This window comes from Lissotriton helveticus (assembly GCF_964261635.1).
Source record: "Lissotriton helveticus chromosome 1_1 unlocalized genomic scaffold, aLisHel1.1 SUPER_1_unloc_32, whole genome shotgun sequence".
Taxonomy (NCBI): Eukaryota; Metazoa; Chordata; class Amphibia; order Caudata; family Salamandridae; genus Lissotriton; species Lissotriton helveticus.
Window position 1 is genome coordinate 394,473 of NW_027611673.1, and position 19,001 is coordinate 413,473.

Consider the following 19,001-nt stretch of genomic DNA (forward strand, 5'->3'; position numbering starts at 1 on the left):
GGGTCACTCTCTTCCTCCGGCCCCTCATCTGTGGCCATGAGCAAGCCCATGTCCTCCCTGTCAACAAATGCTTTGAGCCTATTCACATGAAGTACTCTGTGAGGGCTCCTGGGAGTTCCCATGTCCACCAAGTAGGTGACTTCTCCCTTTTGCTCAATGATGGTATGGGGCCCAGATCATTTGTCTTGGAAAGCTGCTGGGGCCACTGGCTTCAACACCCACACCTTCTGTCCTGCATGGTAAACAGTTAGGACAGCCTTTTGGTCATGCCAAGCTTTTTGAAGTTCTTGGCTGGCCTCAAAGTTTTTAGATGCCTTCTCCATGTACTCTGCCATCCTGGAGCGGAGACCAAGTACATAGTCCACTATGTCAAGCTTAGGCTTTTTGAGAGGTAACTCCCATCCTTCCTTCACAAGACATAGGGGTCCTCTTACAGGATGTCCAAACAAAAGCTCAAAAGGGCTGTAACCAACCCCCTTCTGTGGGACCTCTCTGTAAGTAAACAGAAGGCAGGGTAAAAGGATGTCCCATCTTCGCCTAAGCTTTTCAGGTAACCCTTTTATCATCCCTTTGAGGGTCTTGTTAAATCTTTCAACAAGCCCATTGCACTGTGGGTGATAGGGTGTGGTAAATTTGTAATTTGCACCACACTCCTTCCACATAGCAGTCAAGTATCCTGACATGAAGTTTGCACCTCTGTCAGAGACAACCTCCTTAGGAAACCCTACCCTGGAGAAAGCTCCAAGCAGGGCCCTGGTCACAACAGGAGATGTAGTGGTCCTAAGGGGAATAGCTTCTAGATACCTGGTGGCATGATCCACTACCACCAGTATAAATCTGTGCCCAGATGCTGTTGGGGGGTCCATTGGTCCAACAATGTCTATCCCCACTCTTTCAAAGGGTACCCCCACCACAGGTAGTGGTATAAGGGGGGGCCTTTGTTGTGCCACCTGATTTGCCACTGGCTTGGCAGGTGACACATGAGCGACAAAACTCTTTGGTGTCCTCAGACACGTGAGGCCAGTGAAAGTGTGGGGCAAGCCTGTCCCAAGTCTTGTTCTGGCCTAAGTGACCTGCAAGGGGAATGTCATGGGCTACGGTGAGAAGGAAACCTCTAAGAGACAAGGGGATGACCAGCCTCCTGGTAGCACCAGGCTTGGGGTCTCTTGCCTCAGAGTATAGGAGTCCATCGTCCCAATATACCTTATGGGCACCTGTAGCATTCCCTGCAGCCTCAGCAGCAGCCTGCTGTCTGAGGGGTTCAAGAGAGGAACAGTCTAACTGTGCCTGCCTCAAGTCTGCCCTGGAAGGTCCCCTGTCCCAAGAAACTCAACCTGTTCAGGTTCAAGCTCTTCTAGGACAGTTCCTTCTGGGGTCTTGGGGTCAGCCTCCTGAGAGGGCTGATCCTCAACCTGAGGCAGGGGGGAAGGGTCAACCTTACCCCTACTGCTCTTTCTCTTGGGTAGTGTCTGGTCCATTCTTCCAGGATCCAGCACTAGTTCAGCTGGGCATTTCCTGGCCTGTGACCTAGTCTCAGCAAGGACATGTGAGGAGAGACCTAGCATTCCTACATGAGTCCTGTACTCCACATCTGACCACAGTGAGGATTCCAAATCATTGCCCAAAAGACAATCTACTGGGAGGTCTGAACTAACTACAACCCTTTTGAGGTCAGTTACCCCTCCCCCGGAGAAATTAACAACTGCCATACTGTGATTGGTAGTGACATTGCTAGCATTGGTCACTAGGTAGTCTGAACCTAGCATGATCTGGTCAGGGTTCACAAATGTTGGTGTCACCATAGTAACACTGGCACATGTGTCCCTGTAGGCCTGAGCCATCTTTCCATTGATTAAAGGCGTTTGTCTGTATTTGCCCAGAGTACTAGGACTTACAGTAGGGGTCATATCCATGTCCCAAGTACAAACAAGAACTGCCTGAGTAGGAATTCTAACTAAGTCAGAACCCACCTCAGTTCCCAGGGTTAACCCAACTATAGCCTTGGGAGGTACACTACCACTACTAACTATACTAGGGGGTGCAGGTGTCTTAAGGACAGTAGTGGTAGGAGTTTGGCCTTTCTTGGTGCACTCACTAAACCAGTGAGTCTTACTTTTACAGTATTGGCACCATGGTTTCTTAGGACCATCCTTCTTCTTCTTTTGGGAATTTTGGGACCCACCCTCCTTAGGTTGTTGGGGCCCTGTTGAAGACTTCTGGTCATTTTGCTTATTCTCATTACTCTTCTGGTCTGCTTTCTTCTGGCCACCACCCTGGTTCTGGTTCTGCTGCTTGACCCTTGTCCTGACCCATCTGTCTGCCTTCTTTCCCAATTCTTGGGGAGAGGTCAGATCTGAGTCAATCAAGTGCTGATGCAGCAACTGGTTCTGACAATTATTTAAGATTTGCTCTCTCATAATTAGATTATACAATCCTGTGTAATCAGTAACTTTACTTCCCAGTAACCAGCCCTCCAGAGCCTTAGTGGCACAATCCACAAAGTCAGTCCAATCTTGAGCCTGAGTTTTCTGGGTATCACTGAACATTAACCTGTATTGTTCAGTGGTTAAGCCAAACCCATCAATCAGTGCAAGTTTCAAGACTTGGTAATCATTAGCATCCTCATCTCTAACAGTGAGGAGCTTGTCTCTACCTTTACCTTCAAAGGAGAGCCACAATATAGCTGCCCACTGACTCTGGGGTACCTGCTGTACTTTGCAGGCCCTCTCCAAAGCAGTCATCCACTTGTGGATGTCATCCCCTGTCTTATAGGGGGGCACTACTTTACTCAGGTGTCTATTATCAAAACTCCTGTCTTTATCCTTAGGGATATTGCTGCCACCAGTGGGGACTACCCCACTCAACTGTTGCTCTCTAGCAAAGGCAAGCTTCTCTTTGGCAAGGGCAAGTTCTTCCCTCTGGATCCTCAGATTAGCCTGTCTCATCCTTGCTTCATGCTCTCTCCTCTGAGGGGAAGTCATTCTCCTCTGAGCAGATGCATGAGAGTGCACAGATCTATTGGAGTCGCTAGAATGAGATCTATCTCTCCTAACTCCAAAGTTAGGCCTGCTCAGGGTCAGTACTGGGGGTCCCCCAGATCCTTCCCTACGTAGGTCTAAGTTGGCCCTTGTAAGTCTGCTGACTAACTCCGGACCTTTTTCTGCCTCATCCCCAGAGGTGTCCTCTTCTTCCTCCTCCTCCTCTACATTCTCTGTTTCAGGGAGGTCTGGATCACCAAGTGTACCATCTAAGGGGGGCATGCTCCTATCTGGATTAGAGAGGTCTGGGTTAGCAGCCTTTCTGGCATCATATGTCTCTAAGAGACCTAACAGAAAAGGAGTGGTAGGGTTAGAACCCTGTTTCAATTTCCTGGAGGTACACAATTGTCTCATCTCCTGGAAACTGAGAGCTGCATATCTGGAAAGGACCTGTGGAGGGTCACTAACCACTAGGGGAGTCTCTGAAGACTCTCCATGGGTAGACATGCTTTCTAGTGTGGTGCAAGTGATGCACTTACCTACACTATGGGTTTTCCTACTGATCCCTTGCTAAGAGTTGTAGTCAGGGTGTGCTAGGCCCTTTCTACTACAACAGCTGGTTCAGTAGAACTCAGAGTATTTCTAAGCTTGTTATATGTACCTATAGTACCTTATCTGATCTTTCAAATGATATTTCAAGATTATACGTGGTAAAAACAACAGTAAGCTCAAATCCCAACCGCTGCACACCAATGTGAGAAGTTGGCCTGATATATGATGCTCACTAGTTCTAGTGATCACCTTGTATCAGTCCAAACAACCCTTATGGTGATTGGTTGTAAGTCAACCTTATAGACCAGCTATCCTAATGGTAGCATGGACAAAGCAGTCTTAGGCTAAACTCTTTTGGCATGTGAAGCCAGCTGTTTTACCACAATATAACCCCTTGAATACCAGATGAAAGGACACCACACAGGTTGTTATGAAAATAAACGATATATTTATTAATAACAAACACCTCTGAACTCTTTATGAGGTCAGAGGGCTAAGCACATGACAATCTCTTACGAAAAATACTTAAAGTTGCACAAAATTACAATGGTGCCCTAGGGGCACGACAAACCATATACTAAGTAAGTGGAATGTGAAAGTCGATAGTTCGAATGGAGCTGTCCAGAGGCTATAGGATCGTTGGGACCACGCTACACTAACACTAGGTAGGTAATAGGAGGCCCACGGAACGCGTTTGCAGAGTGTGAACTCACATGCGAGATGCGTAACAACGTCTCTGGACAGTACAGTTCAAGAAAAATGTGAGTACGGACAATCCTGACTAGGTAGGACAAAAACGACTGTGGAACTTGACACTTGGACAGTTAAACTACCCTTGAGCACCGAAATGCTCTCGTTACCTCACCCACGGGCTGCGGGTGCATGGGTGCGAAGTCGTGTCGGGTTCTCGCGTTGAAGTCTATGGAGCCTGAAAGAAAAGATGCTGCAGGCGACCAGGAGGAAGATGTCCGGTGCAATCCAAGGGTGGATTGTTGAAGAAGGAGACCTGAAAGCAGAGGGGACAATGTTCACAGTCACTAGCCAGTGACTGGAGTGGAACCAGGAAGGAACCAGATGTCGTCGTCGCGATCAGGTGAAGGGTGGACGCTTGACTCTGCAGCCACGGGGACCAGGAGGTGTCTTCGACGACCAGGATGGAGGCACGAGCTGTCCCCACGCAGACTCTCGCTGTCGGCGGTGTTGGATCCGGAATCGGTGTCAACAGGCCTTGGCAAAGGCAACCCACGCGGTGAGTGAAGAAAGCGTCTGGTGCGGATTAGGAGAGTCCGGGGTGCCCCTCTTTTGGAAGGGAGCAAGGGCCAGTATGGAGCAACCAGACCAGCAGCAAAGATTTCATAGTTCGTCGTCTAGGAGGCCACTAGCCAGCCGGCAAGTGACCAGAAAACGCGTCGAGCAGGAACCAAGCAGAAGGGCCCCACGCAGATCTCGTGGATGCTGGAGGGCTGATCTTCGGTGCAGGGGCTGCTCGGGGTTGGGGCTTCTCAGTCCCCAAAGCACTTGGTCGAGTTTACCTTGGGAGTCATGCTGGAAGCGAAGTGCAGTTTCTTCCAAGATGGCCGGTCCCACGTGTCTCGTCGCACCCACGGGTCTCAGCTTTGCTGCAGATGTGGGTTGAGGTCGGAGAGGTCTGGGAATCCGGGTCTCGTCGGGCTCTGAAGTCTGGATCCTCGAGGGAAGACGACAAAGGGAAGCCGCTGGACACTTGATGGTGCCTGCTTGTGCAGGGTGGACACTCCTTGTCCACAAGGGAGATTCTTCAGTCTTCTGTGGAGCAGAACGTCGAAGGGCCAGAGTTTCTTCTTGTTTAATAGTTCAGGATAATCTGATTTGGAATGGGACCAGCTCCTACCTTTATCCTGCTAAAGGGGGCTGCACTACTGACTAGGTCCCTCCCCTGGGTGGGACCAGGAAGGGGGTTGGCTACACCCCCTATCCTTTGTCCGGCTTCCCGCCAGAGCTGGGGCAGGGATGCCCCAGCAACTGGTTGGAACCGGTGTATGCACAGGACACCTTGTGTGCCCCGGGCATGTCTCATTCCTTTCAAGCCTACCCTACCCAATACACAAAATCCTGTCTGGGGTGGTGCGAGCACCTCCCAAGGCAGGAAACCCTTTGTCCAAGCCGCCCTCGCTGGAAGGACTCCCAGCAGCAGGAGGTCAGACTTGTGTCTGTGGTGGCAGCATCCATTTTGTGATGCCAAGGCTCGAGTTAACTTTAACCGGGGTTCTCAGTTACATACATGTCGTGTCCCTCTAGAAGGGTCTAAAAATAGCATTCTTCTTTCCGACCTTAATACCCTCCCACAGGGCTTGAAGAGTTTCCTTCTAAATGTGCGATCATTACCCAAGCATCAACATCAGGTTTGGGATTTAATTTACTCTACTCAGCCGGATATTTGTTTTCTTGTTGAAACATGGTTAAAACCCCATACAATCACAGCCATAGCAATGGGGATTCCATCCGGGTATAAGATCAAACATCTGGATAGAGAAATTAAAACAGGAGGTGGCCTGGCAATTATATATAAGGACCACATAAAAATCACTATTACAGAACAACATTTATACTCACAGTTAGAGATTATGATTTTTAAAATCTTTTTAACCAACCACATTACTTGGAAAGGTGCTTTGGTTTCCCGGCCCCCGGGACCAAACCCCAATTTTGCACTCACCCTCCAAGAAATCTTAGTCCCTCATCTTAAATCTAAAGAAGATTTTCTTCTTTTAGGTGATTTTAACACGCACGTAGATCGCCCAACACTGTCTGAATCCACAGCTCTGATCACAGACCTCTCGAATTTGGGTCTAGAACTACAAAACCATGGATCCACTCATAAAGGAGGACACATGCTTGATCTACTTTTCTGCAACTGTGCCAAAGTAATCTGCTCTCCGGCAAAAGAAATATCATGGACAGATCACTCTATGTTAGAATTTTTATTACTAACTCCAACAAGACCCGCTAAAAGTGCTCCTCTCCCCCCACCTGGCGACAACAATGGCACAAAGTTACTGCCAACAAAGTCCAGGAAGTTTGGATAAGTCCTGATTTTCAGGAAACAGACACAGCAGATATGGCCATAGCTAAGCTCAATGACTCCATCAAGCAAGCCATTGACATCTTAGCTCCTCTTAAACGGCACAAGCAGTATCCTGCGTCTAAGCAAGAAAGCTGGTATACCAATGAGTTGAGAGCAGGAAAACAAAAATGCAGACGAGCTGAGAAGGCATGGAGGAAAAGGAAAACCGAGAATAGCCGAGCAGCTTTCCTAGATGCCCAATCAGAGTATTATAAAAACATAAAGTTAGCTAGGAAACAACACCTATCACAACAGATAGTAGAAGCGGGCAATTGCTCCAAGGAGCTCTTCAATATTCTGAAGAATGTTATCAAACCAACTGCGTGTGAGAGCTCCGATGACTTCTCGCAGGATTTATGCGATAAAGTCTCTCTATTCTTTGAGGATAAAATAAATATTATCTACGAAAGAATAGTAGCAGCTAATAATGTCACTAACAAGACTAACAATTGTCCTCCTCAGATCCCGGCAATATATAAAAAACCCCCTCTGATATCCTTTCCTCCGATTGACAATACAGAGCTCCTCTCCCTCTGCAGCCATATTAAATCAGGGTCCCCTAATGACCTAATTCCTGCCAAAATGGTTGGCCCTATGGTCTCTCTTCTGGGACCCCACATATTGGAAGTGATCAATACCTCCCTTATGAAAGGCCAGGTCCCAGCAGACTGGAAAAAGGCAGTGGTGAACCCGATAAGAAAAAAAGCATCATCCCCATGGACAGACCTCTCCAACTTACGACCTATCTCTCTCCTACCCTATTTAGGCAAGATCGCGGAGAGGCACGTGAACACCTATCTTTCCCAACATCTTGAAGCGACGGAAGGCCTGGACTATTCACAATCTGGGTTCAGGCCTAACCACAGCACAGAATCAGCCCTTCAAACAGTGACCAACAACATCAAGATGGCACTGGATGACGGTAGCTCTATGATTCTGGTGCTGTTGGACCTTTCCGCCGCTTTTGATACGGTGTCTCACATGGTGCTTCTCAACCGCCTAAGGGAGGTAGGCGTGGAAGGAGGGGCTCTGGAGTGGGTGGAGAGCTTTTTGTCTGGCCGATCCCAGGAAGTTAGGCTGGGCTCCCACAAATCCATTCACAGGGAGCTCAATAAGGGAGTGCCACAAGGCTCTTGTTTAAGCCCCACACTTTTCAACGTGTATGTGGCCCCCCTAGCCAACTTAGCAAGGTCTTTCGGGTTCACCCCGGTGTCGTATGCTGACGACACCCAACTCCTTTCTCCCTTCAAAAATCTTACACCTGCAATAATAAGATCTTTTGCAGATGGTATGAGAGCCATTGTAGAATGGATGTCATCAAACTGTCTGCAGTGTAACGTAGGGAAAACCGAGGTCATGTTGTTTGGCCAAGCGGCAACACACTGGTCATCTGACTGGTGGCCCCAAGAACTAGGCCCCGTCCCCATTCCCAAGAGCACGGTTAGGAACCTGGGAGTGTTACTTGATCAGCAACTCACTTTTAAAGATCATGTAAATCAGGTTGCCGGTACCTGTTTTCGGGCTATTGGGATGTTAAGACGAGTCTTCCCCTACTTGCCGGACCATCATAGGAAAATGCTTGTACAGGCTCTTGTCATCAGCAGGGTGGATTACTGCAACGGTTTGCTCCTTGGAGCAAATGAGGAACAACTTAAGAAACTGCAGGTAATCCAAAATACAGCAGCAAGGATTGTCCTGAACGCTCCACCAAGGACTCCCTCCTGTCCCCTACTGGCCAGACTCCACTGGCTCCCAGTGAGGAAACAAGTCCAGTTTAAAACTCTGTACTATTCACAAGAGCATGATAGGGGAGGGCCCCAAATATCTGACGGAAATTTTCCAGCCCTATATCCCTGAGCGCTCTTTGCGCTCCAGTAACCAGCAGCTTCTGCAGGTACCCAGAGTAAAGAAGACCAGGCAAGGTGGACGTGCGCTGGCATATGCTGGACCAGTACTCTGGAACTCTTTGCCCCCAAACCAAGATCTCTTACCAGTCACCTGATCTTTCGGAAAACCCTAAAAACACACTTGTTTCCCATTAACCAATAGCCTTTCTTGCCCAAAACATCACCATTGGACACACCGCTATATAATATAATACTCCTTTTGCAGTAATAGCGTTGAGATACCCCTTCGGGGGTCTATTCTGGCGCTTTATAAGCATATAAAAAAAATAAAAAAATAAAAATAAAAATAAAAATGCTACCCCCGTCGCCAGAATTGGCGAGGGGGTAGTATTCCAAATCGTATGACACCTCACTCGACATGTCTTGATAATGTTATACCAGAGTTGGCATTTAACCGCGAGGATTATAATGCACTTAAGAGTATATGGTATAGCGTTATCATGGAACAGCTATTAGGACTTGTTTCCGCAAGCTACAAACGGGCTCAGCTCATGCCAGAGCACCATCTCACATAATTCCAAGCACTCTGCCTTCAGGATTGATAAGGCCTTCCATAGGAGTGACTGATAGGAATATATGTGTCCATTTTAGGTTTAGTTATAGGTAACTATATCTAAAGCAAAGGGTGATTACACCACCTTGCCCCAGCTGTCGTGCAGCCAGTTGTGTCTGTTTAGTTGGCCAGCCAGGGGTGGCATAATACATGCTTCAGCCCCTAGTAGGCCCTGGGTACACTTATGCCCTGGATACCTAAGGTATACTGTACAGGGACTGATAAGGTGGCCCAGTACCAATTGGTAAATGCACCTAAGGTACATGGTTGTCAATTTAGAGAGAGAACAGCTAGGCTGTGGGTCTGATTAGCAGGCCCACAGCCAGGGAAAGTCGTAAACCAGTGAAGCAAAAAGCAAAAATCTGGGGTGACCATAGGATTGCAGACCCCACTCTCCTAGAGAAGAGATTCGCAATTTATTCAACAATAACCACATTGATCCCTTGGATGTCTCCATCCAGAATATTATTTGTTACCTTTTACATTTACAAAGGTGTAACTTAGTATATTCATCCATATGCCTACACCTTGCAGCAATTGCAGCATATTTACAAAACAGACAACATCTGTCTCTTTTCAGAGTGCCTGCAATTAAAGCATTATGGAAGGATTAAAAAGAATCATCCCTCCCAGGTTGCCACCTTCTCCAGTATGGAACCTAAACGTTGTTCTTACAAGACTCATGGGACCCCCTTTTGAGCCTTTACATAAATGTGAACTGCAATTCCTCACGTGGAAAACAGCTTTTCTTATTGCTATCACCTCTCTTAGAAGAGTAAGTGAAATACAAGCATTTACAATACAAGAACCATTTTTACAACTACATCGTAACAAAGTGGTTTAAGAACTAATCCAAAATTCCTTCCAAATGTCAGAACTCCTTTTCATTTAAACCAATCTGTAGAATTACCTGTGTTTTCCAAAACCCAAACTCTGTAGCAGAAAGGGCTCCACACACATGAGATGTTTAAAGAGTTCTTCTCTACTATATAGATAGGACTAGTCTTTTCGAAAAACAAAACAACTATTTGTGTCTTTCTTTCCACCTTATAAAGGCAACCCAATCTCTAAAGGTGGGATTGCCAGGTGGATTGTAAAGTGTATACAAATAGGCTATCAAAACGCAAAACGTACATTAACAGTTCCTCCTAGAGCGCACTCAACACGCAAACTAGGAGCCTCTATGGCTTTCTTAGGAAACTTCCCCCTAGAGGACATAGGCAAGGCTGCAACATGGTCTACAACACACACCTTCACTAAGACTACTGTGTTGATGTGCAAGCCAAGCAGCAAGCTGCAGTAGGCCAAGCTGTCCTTAAAACTCTCTTACAAACTACTGCAACAGATACAGGTGACCACCGCTAGGGGGGACAGTGCTGCACAATCGATGCTAAGTGTACAATCTGCAGCTCATATGCCTCGAACAGAAAATGCTACTTACCAGTATGCATCTGTTCTTGGCATGTAGAGCTGCAGAGTTGTACACGCCCTCCCGCCTTTCCGGGACCTGTATCTGTTCCAGTTTTATCTTACTTAGATGCACACGCATGGACATCTTTTTTCTTTACTTCTACTAACTCCATCATTTCCCATCATGGCGAAAAACAATCTAAGGATGGAGCCAATGCCCATAGTCACTATCGTCCAAGGAAGGAGTCACCTATCTCGTGACTACAAAGACTTCTAACAAGATGACAACAACATGCAATCATCCGAGCCCACCACCAGGTGGCGATCTAATGCTAAGTGTACAACTCTGCAGCTCTACATGCCAAGAACAGATGCATACTGGTAAGTAGCATTTTCCTTACTGGTAAAGTCGGATTTAACATTACTATTTTAGAAAAGCTACTTTTAGAAAGTGGACTTTTGTCTGCTTGTACTGCTCTTTGTGTCTTACACCCTGTCTCTAGTACACGTCTGGGCTAGGTGACCGACCCCTTTGTGTATTCCTTCTAGAGAGCCACAGACACTGCAAGGGTTGGGTGTGATTTAGCACCCATCTGCATCCATCTGCATCCCGATGGGTCTTTCTGGGCAGATGGGAGAAAGGGGACAACTCTTACACTTCACAGGGTAGTAGACTGACCACATACAAAGGAATGGTTACTCCCTTTGGTAGTCTGGAGTGAGTGCTGGGATTGAAAGCGATACTGGTGTACTTCAAAACCGCTCTTTGAAGTTTCCCTCACATATAAGGCCCATTTGGACGTAAGTGATGAGTCTCTGGCCACATCAAATCTGACACTTATGGATCTAGACAGACCCGCTGTCAGAAGAATTGTGGTGCTACACAAAATACTCAACTGGAGCCTTGGTTTCTCCTTGAGTCCACACTCCGCGATAGGAGGGTGTCAAGGAAGGATCGTATTCTCTTGCTCTGCCTATGGCATCTTTACATTGAAAGCGTAATCTAGAATTTCTTCAGCACACTTGTCTATGTGATGAATTAAATGTCTCATTAAATGCCAACAGAATTTCGTGATGGACCCACCATTTAAGCTTATCCAGTGTTTTTTTTCCAACAGGTGAAATAAATGCAGTAATGAACAAAAAAAGTGAAGGAATTAAACATCAGTTGTGTAGGAGGTGATGTAAAAACAGTGCACCTTAACATTTCTTCCATTGAAGGCTAATGCCTCGCCAAAGTCTTTCTACAGCAGAAAATCCAAACTGCCCAATGTGGTCTGTACTTGGCTCTTAGGGATCACCTGATAAACATTGACAAAATAACACACTGACATACTGAAGCAAGTCTGATAAGGTCTCACTACGAAGGAAGAGCTAACCTGGATCAGAAAGAACACACAGAAGAGAAACCGTATGAATATCTAGAAAGTGACAACTCATTTATTACGTAGAGAAAGCAAGTGCAACATCAGAAAGTCATACTGGAGAAGAACCATATTGATCGACTGACTGTGGAAAAGTTTTCTTTGCTGTGAAAGCCATAATGCAGCATCAGAGTGTCCACGTAGAGAAGAAACCATATAAATATACAGAATGTGACAAAGCATTTATAACAATTGGACAGCTAAAGCGACATCAGAAAATCCACACTGGGGAGAAACCATATAAATGTACAGAATGTGACAAAGCATTTATAACAAATGGAGAGCTAAAGCAACATCAGAAAATCCACACTGGGGAGAGACCATATAAATGTACAGAATGTGACAAAGCATTTGTAACAAATGGAGATCTAAAGCGACATCTGAAAATCCACACTGGGGAGAAACCATATAAATGTAGAGAATGTGACAAAGCATTTATAATAAATGGAGAGCTAAAGCGACATCAGAAAATCCACACTGGGGAGAGACCATATAAATGTACAGAATGTGACAAATCATTTATAACAAATAAAGATCTAAAACGACATCACATAATCCACACTGGGGAGAAACCATATAAATGTACAGAATGTGATAAGGCATTTAAAACAAATGGAGATCTAAAGCGACATCAGAAAAGCCACACTGGGGAGGAACCATATCAATGTACAGAATGTGACAAATCATTTAAAACAAATGGAGAGCTAAAGCAACATCAGAAAAGCCACTCTGGGGAGAAACCACATCAATGTACAGAGTGTGACAAAGCATTCATTAGAAAGTCACATCTAAAGGAACATCAGAAAGTCCACACTGGGGAGAAACCATATCAATGTACAGAGTGTGACAAAGCATTCATTAGAAAGTCACATCTAATGGTACATCAGAAAGTCCACACTGGGGAGAAACCATATCAATGTACAGAGTGTGACAAAGCATTCCTTAGAAAGTTACATCTAATGGTACATCAGAAAGTCCACACTGGGGAGAAACCATATCAATGTACAGAGTGTGACAAAGCATTTATAAGAATTATACAGCTAAAACAACATGAGAGAGTCCACACTGGGGAGAAACCATATCAATGTACAGAGTGTGATAAAGCATTTATAAGAAATGGAGGGCTAACGCGACATCAGAAAATCCACACTGGGGAGAAACCATATCAATGTGCAGAATGTGACAAAGCATTCATTAGAAAGTCACGTCTAATGGAACATCAGAAATTCCACACTGGGTAGAAACCCTATCAATGCACAGAATGTGGAAAAGCATGTATAACAAATCGACAGCTAAAGCAAAATCAAAAGGTCCAAACTGAGGAGAAACCATACCAATGTACAGAATGTGACAAATCATTTTTAATCAATGGAAAGCTTAACCAACATTAGAAAATCTCCACCGGAGAGAGAACATTCAACTGCACTGAATGTGAGAAGGCATTTATTAGAAAGTAGCATCTTATGCAACATCAGATAGTCCACGTAGGAGAGAAACCCTATGAATCTACATAATGCAACAAGATATGTATTACTAGGCAAAGATAAATACTACATCAGAAATTCCACACTGGTGAGAAATGATATGGCTGTTCTGAATATGACTTAGCAGTTATTACAAAGCAAAGTTTAAAAATACATCAGAATGTTCACACATGAAAGAAACCATATAATTGTACAAAATGTGACATCGCATTTATTCCAAATGGAGGGTGACCATTCAACTGCACTGCATGTGACATGGTATTTATTATAAAGGGAGAGTTAAAGCAATATCAGCATCCACACTGGGCAGAAACCACATGACTTTATAGAATGTAACTAGGGATTTATTACAAAGCAAAATGTAATACAAGATCAGCAAGTTAACACAGAGGAGAAAACATATGTATGTACTGAATACTACAATGCATTCATTATAAATGGAAAACTTAAGCGACAAACCCGAAAATCTACTTGGCAAGAAATCCAATGTATGTACAGAGTTTAATAAAGTCTTCCACAGGAAGAATACGCTAATGCAGCATAAACAAATCCACACCAGGGCGAAACCTTATTAATGAATAGAATGTGACAACGGATTGATTACAAAACATAATGTAATATATCAGAATGTTCACACAGGAGAGAAGCTCTATAAATGTGTTGAACGTGACCATGCATGCATCAATGGAGAGCTAACTCTGCATCAAAAGTCAACCCTGAAGACCGCACTGAATTTAGCAAGGCAATTATTGACAAGGGAGAGTTGAAGCCGCATCAGCAAGTCTCCACTGAGAAAAATCTATAAGAATCTACAGACTCAATCAATCAATGGGTGTTAAGCGCGGCAAATCATCAGTGAGGTTCTCAAGGCGCTGGGTGAGGAGTTGTTGTCCGGAGGGGCCGATCAGTTGAACAGCCAGATTCAGTGATGAGGCAGATCTCAGGTGCAGGGGGGAGTTCATTCCAGGTCTTTGCAGCCAGGTGGGAGTAACCGCGGCCTCCGTGCCAGGAGCTTTAGACTCTCGGAGTTTAAGCTAGGAAGAGGGAGGCGGACTGCAGGTATCTGGCAGGGAGCCATCCAAAGATCTTGCGGCGCATGCGCATTGCGAGGAAACAGATGGCGGAGATCATAAAGCCGTCTTTGACCTGCCAAGGTCTGCCTCCCCTTCCCAGGTCAGATTGGAATTCGACCTTCACCACCAGAAATTCCGGGGAATGAGCGTTTTCATTAAACTCTGTCATAAATTTCGCTACTCAAACCCAGGTACCCTGAATAGATTATGCTGGGATGAAATTAAGGTCCAGTTGAACCTTGAAACTCCAAACTCCTGGGGAAGCTTTTTGTGAACATCTTTGTCTGAGTTGGAACTAGAAACAGTTTGGGAAAACAGGGAAGAAATAGCAACCTTCGGCAAAGCAGCAAATATCGCAGCAAAAAAGAAGTCCCTGTTGGCTGACAAAAAGGCGATCATCAAGCGCGGGGCACGGGTGGACAGTCATTAATTCCTACAGATGTTTAAAGCCTCAAGCATACTTATCTGCACACTTTGGCTTACAGCTAAAAAAGGGCTTTATAAACTTTCGATTAGGCTTGCACGTCTCAAATGACCTGTATCCATCTTGGAAAAAGACCTTTCAATCAGAGACGTGTCGATTATGCGGCTTCAAACAAGAATCTCTAACTCACATATTATGTGCCTGTCCAGCAGTTCTGGTCTAGAGGACACAGTACCTAAAACACATCTTCCAGGATCTGAATATCCGTTCAAGCAGACAAGCGGTGATACGATGGCTGGAGGGCACATCCATCATCCTCGCTTGCCGGGGGGCTAAATTCATGGCAAAGGTTAGAAGACTTTTACAGCAAGCTGATGGAGAACATGTACAACAAGTAGACCCATGCAACTTTGTAAAAGCAGAACTCCCATGAGCTGCCATTGGCCAAAATAAAAGGACAGGTTGGGAAATCACCATTGAATAATGGGGTCTTACTAATATCATTGTTCTCCCTAAGGGGTTCGTACAATGTGAATCCTGACGTTCTGAGGTTAAATCTTAGCTGTCTTATGCTGCCTATTTTACTGCCCATTTTTCTATGCTCTGGCCAGGAGCCGAGGAAGGACTACATTGGAATATAGTCCTAGAGCTATACTGGTTTTGTGTCAGGAGAACGCCGTTAAAGTAGGAATTCTTATAAATGAATTTTGTTGTTAATCATTTTGTATTGAAGTACATGAACCATGGTATTGTGTTAAACCAGGTGAATTTTAAAACGGGATTGTAATGATTTTTGTTAAGTAACTTTTAATCTACTCCAGGGGGGTATTGTAATGATTTTAATTAATCAAACAATTAAAAAAAAAAGAATTTGAGATGGCGGAGATGATGTTGATTTGCTTCTTCATAGAGAGCTTGTTGTCCAGGACAATGCTGGAATCGCAGGGATGGTCGGTAGGGGAGGGGAAGAAGCCAGGTTCTGCTGACCACCATGCGTTGCTTCAAGGAGATGCGTGGTTACTGAAGATGAGGACTTCTGTCTTGTCCATGTTCAGTTTTAGGCAGTTGTGCTTCACCCGGTCGGTGATGTTGGCCGTGCACCTATGAAAGTTGTCTCTGGAGGTAGTGAGGTGGGTCTATTATGTGTAGATGACTTTCAGCCCGTGCGACCTGACAATGTTGGCTAGGGGTGACATGTAAGTGTAGGAGAAAGGGGCTTAACAGAGGATCCTTGTGAGGTGCTGCAGATGATGTCCTTGGGTTCAGGAGAAGGGTGGGAGTCTGATTGAGGTTTTCTAGGGAGGTAAGAGGTGATCCATTTGAGGGCATTTTCTTGGATTCCGATGTGATAGAGCTTGTCGATCAGGATTTGGTGGGAGACCATGTTGAAGGCAGCTGAGAGGTCAAGGAAGATGAGGGCTGCTGTCTCACTGAGGTCCAGGAGGGCTCTGATGTCATCTATGGCTTGCTCTGTGCTTTGATTGGCTCGGAAGGCTAACTGGGAGGAGTTCAGTAGGTAGTTGTGCTCCAGGTGTCTGTTCAGCTGCCTCTTGATCGACCTCTCGAAGACTTTGGCCGGAAACGAGAGCAGGGGCATCAGTCAGGAAATCTTCAGCTGCTCTAGGTCTGCTGAAGGTTTTTTCAGGAGGGGTTTCACTTCTGTGTGTTACCACTCTTCTGGCAAGGAGGCCATGGCGATGGATCTGTTCAGTGGTTTTGTGAGCTCTAAGCTGATCGCCTTGCTCCTGAGGTTAAAGATAAGATGGGGGCATGGATCAGTGGGTACCCCAGAGTGCATCAACTTCATTATAGAGGTGGTGTCTTGTGCGATGAGGAGCTCCCAGGAAGCGACTGGAGTTTGGAGTTAGTGTCAGTGGGTGTGTGGAGGTCGAGGCTGTCACTTGCAGAGAGCTGAGATTCAAAGTCCCTGTAGATGATGGAGATCTTCTAATGGAAGTAGTCAGCAAGCATGTCGCACAGATCCCAGAAGGGAGTTATGATATTCTAAGTGGACGCAGGGTTGCTGAATTCACTAACGATGGCGAAGAGCTCATTGCTGTGGTTTGAGCTGATCTCAATGCAGCATGTGACGGCACTCTTCTTCTCTTCTTTAAGGAGGAGATGGTAGTGGTTCATCGATGTCCTGAAGGTGGTGTAGTGCACTGGATCCTTGCTGTTACTCCATCTTCTTTCTATCCAGCAGCAGTCTCATTGAGGGGTCTAATGTTCCGGGGTAAACAAGTTGACACACTTTGTGGATTCTCTGATCTTGTTCGGCTCGGCGGGGGTGACATAGTCAGTGATCCAGTCTGTGAAGTTCTTGATGGCCTGTTTATGGTCTGGAGCTGTGTCTGGTCAGTTGGCATGGAGAGTGTTGTTCCAGTTCTCGTCTGAGACGGTTTTCAAGTTGCGCTGAGGTTTGCTGGGTGGTTTGGCTTTGGTTTCTGTAGCATTGTGCCCTGTGATGGTGAAGTGGACAATGGAGTGGTGTGTCCAGGCGAGTTCTGTGACATAGTGGTGCTTGATTGTTTTGCTGAATACGAAGATGGAGTCAAGCATGTGCCCTCCGGTGTGCTTTGGGTCGATGATAAGTTGGATGAGGCCGATGCTCATGCTTTCTATTAGGTTGTCAGTGCTGGCATCGCTATGGTCTTCCATGTGGAAGTTGAAATCTGCTATGGATATGTAGTGTTCGAAGACAATGGTGAGTTGGGTGATGAAGCAAGGGAAGGCTTTGCAAAACTCTGGGCGAGTTCCTGGAGAATGTGACAAAGTGTTCTTTATGAAGTATCCGTATGAATGTACAGAAAGTGACAAGGCTTTTATTAGAAGGTTACCGCACAGCCACTGTACCATAGGAAAGCCCACCCTGGGGAAGAACCATATAAAGGGCCAAGGGTATGCCCAGATGTGGGTCCCGGGCTCACTGTGCACTGGATTCAAGCTGACTGATGAGGGGTGATACCCCTAAACCGGTCCCAGGATGCTTGTTTCCGGTCCAGGGAGGACCTGGCTTTGCAGTTCGAGCTGGACTGTTCCCATGAGGAGCAGGGCCATTGGTTTACATATGGCAGGGTCTAAACGGGCGTGGCATGGTGAGCAAAAGAACAATGGATGTAAACAAGATCTCTTGACTGGGGGTGAATGTTTGATTTATTCTGAATCCCGTCTATCATTTGTGCTTCTTTTGGTTACGTATATAAGCACCATACAAGGGCCTCAGGCCACATTGTGCAAATGATGGACACAGACACCTGGTGACTATAGTGTAGTAACTGGCCACAAGCACATGCACTCCGGCCCTTTTATTGGCGGCCCACGTCACTCGTGACACCCGTGATGGATGGGTGTGGGAGTGCATATGTGTACAGCCTTCAAGGGAGTGGCTGGGAGTACAGCTTCCTGCTGAACACTAGAACGTGTCCAGCAGGACACTACACCAAGTATGCCAGCCCTCAGTGCAGCCTCTCTACCTCATGCAACACCAGAAGGTCAGAGTCCCAAAGGGGTAAAATAGGAGGGAGGCTGTTTAAATCAGACAAAGGCCCCCCCAGCGCTGAGATAGCAGAGCAAGATCTGGAGCACTAGGTAGAACACATTATTGTTGTAATTGTCCATATCTCCTCCAACTTCTCCGTGAATCACGGGGACAGCATTGTCAGGAAGGTTTTTGTATTTGTATTTATAAGCGCTACCTTCCTCAGGGAGGATATAACGGTGCTAGAAAGCCTAAGACCTGAATGAGGGTGCATATTAGAGGCTTCTGTGTCAGCAGTTACAGCCTGGGGAACAGATATGTTTTCAGCTTCCTTCTAAATGACATATAGTCATGGGTAAGACAAAGTTCTAGAGGTAGTTCATTCCAGTGGGTTGCCGACAAATGAAAGAGTTGGCCTCCTGCCCTAGCTTTCTTAATGCATCTTGTTATTGCCCATGCCTGGTAGCATGACCCTCAAATTCCGTCTAGGGGCATAGAATTCGATGTTATCTTGTAGAATTCTGGGGCCGTGTTGGTGTAGGGCTTTGTCTGCATGATATCCAAGGGTCAGGACAAAAGGTGACTGCCAACTGAACAAATTCACAACCACGATAT

The 19,001-nt window shown here is 45.9% G+C and overlaps 1 protein-coding gene across 1 annotated transcript; it reads left to right on the plus strand.

Moving 5' to 3' along the window:
• Nucleotides 1-11,626: 11,626 nt before the first annotated feature.
• LOC144805917 (uncharacterized) lies at nt 11,627-15,783 on the plus strand. The gene has a single exon (XM_078672390.1). The coding sequence runs from the start codon at nt 12,047-12,049 to the stop codon at nt 13,166-13,168; it is 1,122 nt and encodes a 373-aa protein (XP_078528516.1). The 5' UTR covers nt 11,627-12,046; the 3' UTR covers nt 13,169-15,783.
• The last annotated feature ends 3,218 nt before the right edge of the window (nt 15,784-19,001 follow it).

Excerpts from the sequence above, each read along its gene's own strand:
- LOC144805917 (XM_078672390.1), top strand. The coding sequence starts at position 12,047 with ATGCAGCATCAGAGTGTCCACGTAGAGAAGAAACCATATAAATATACA.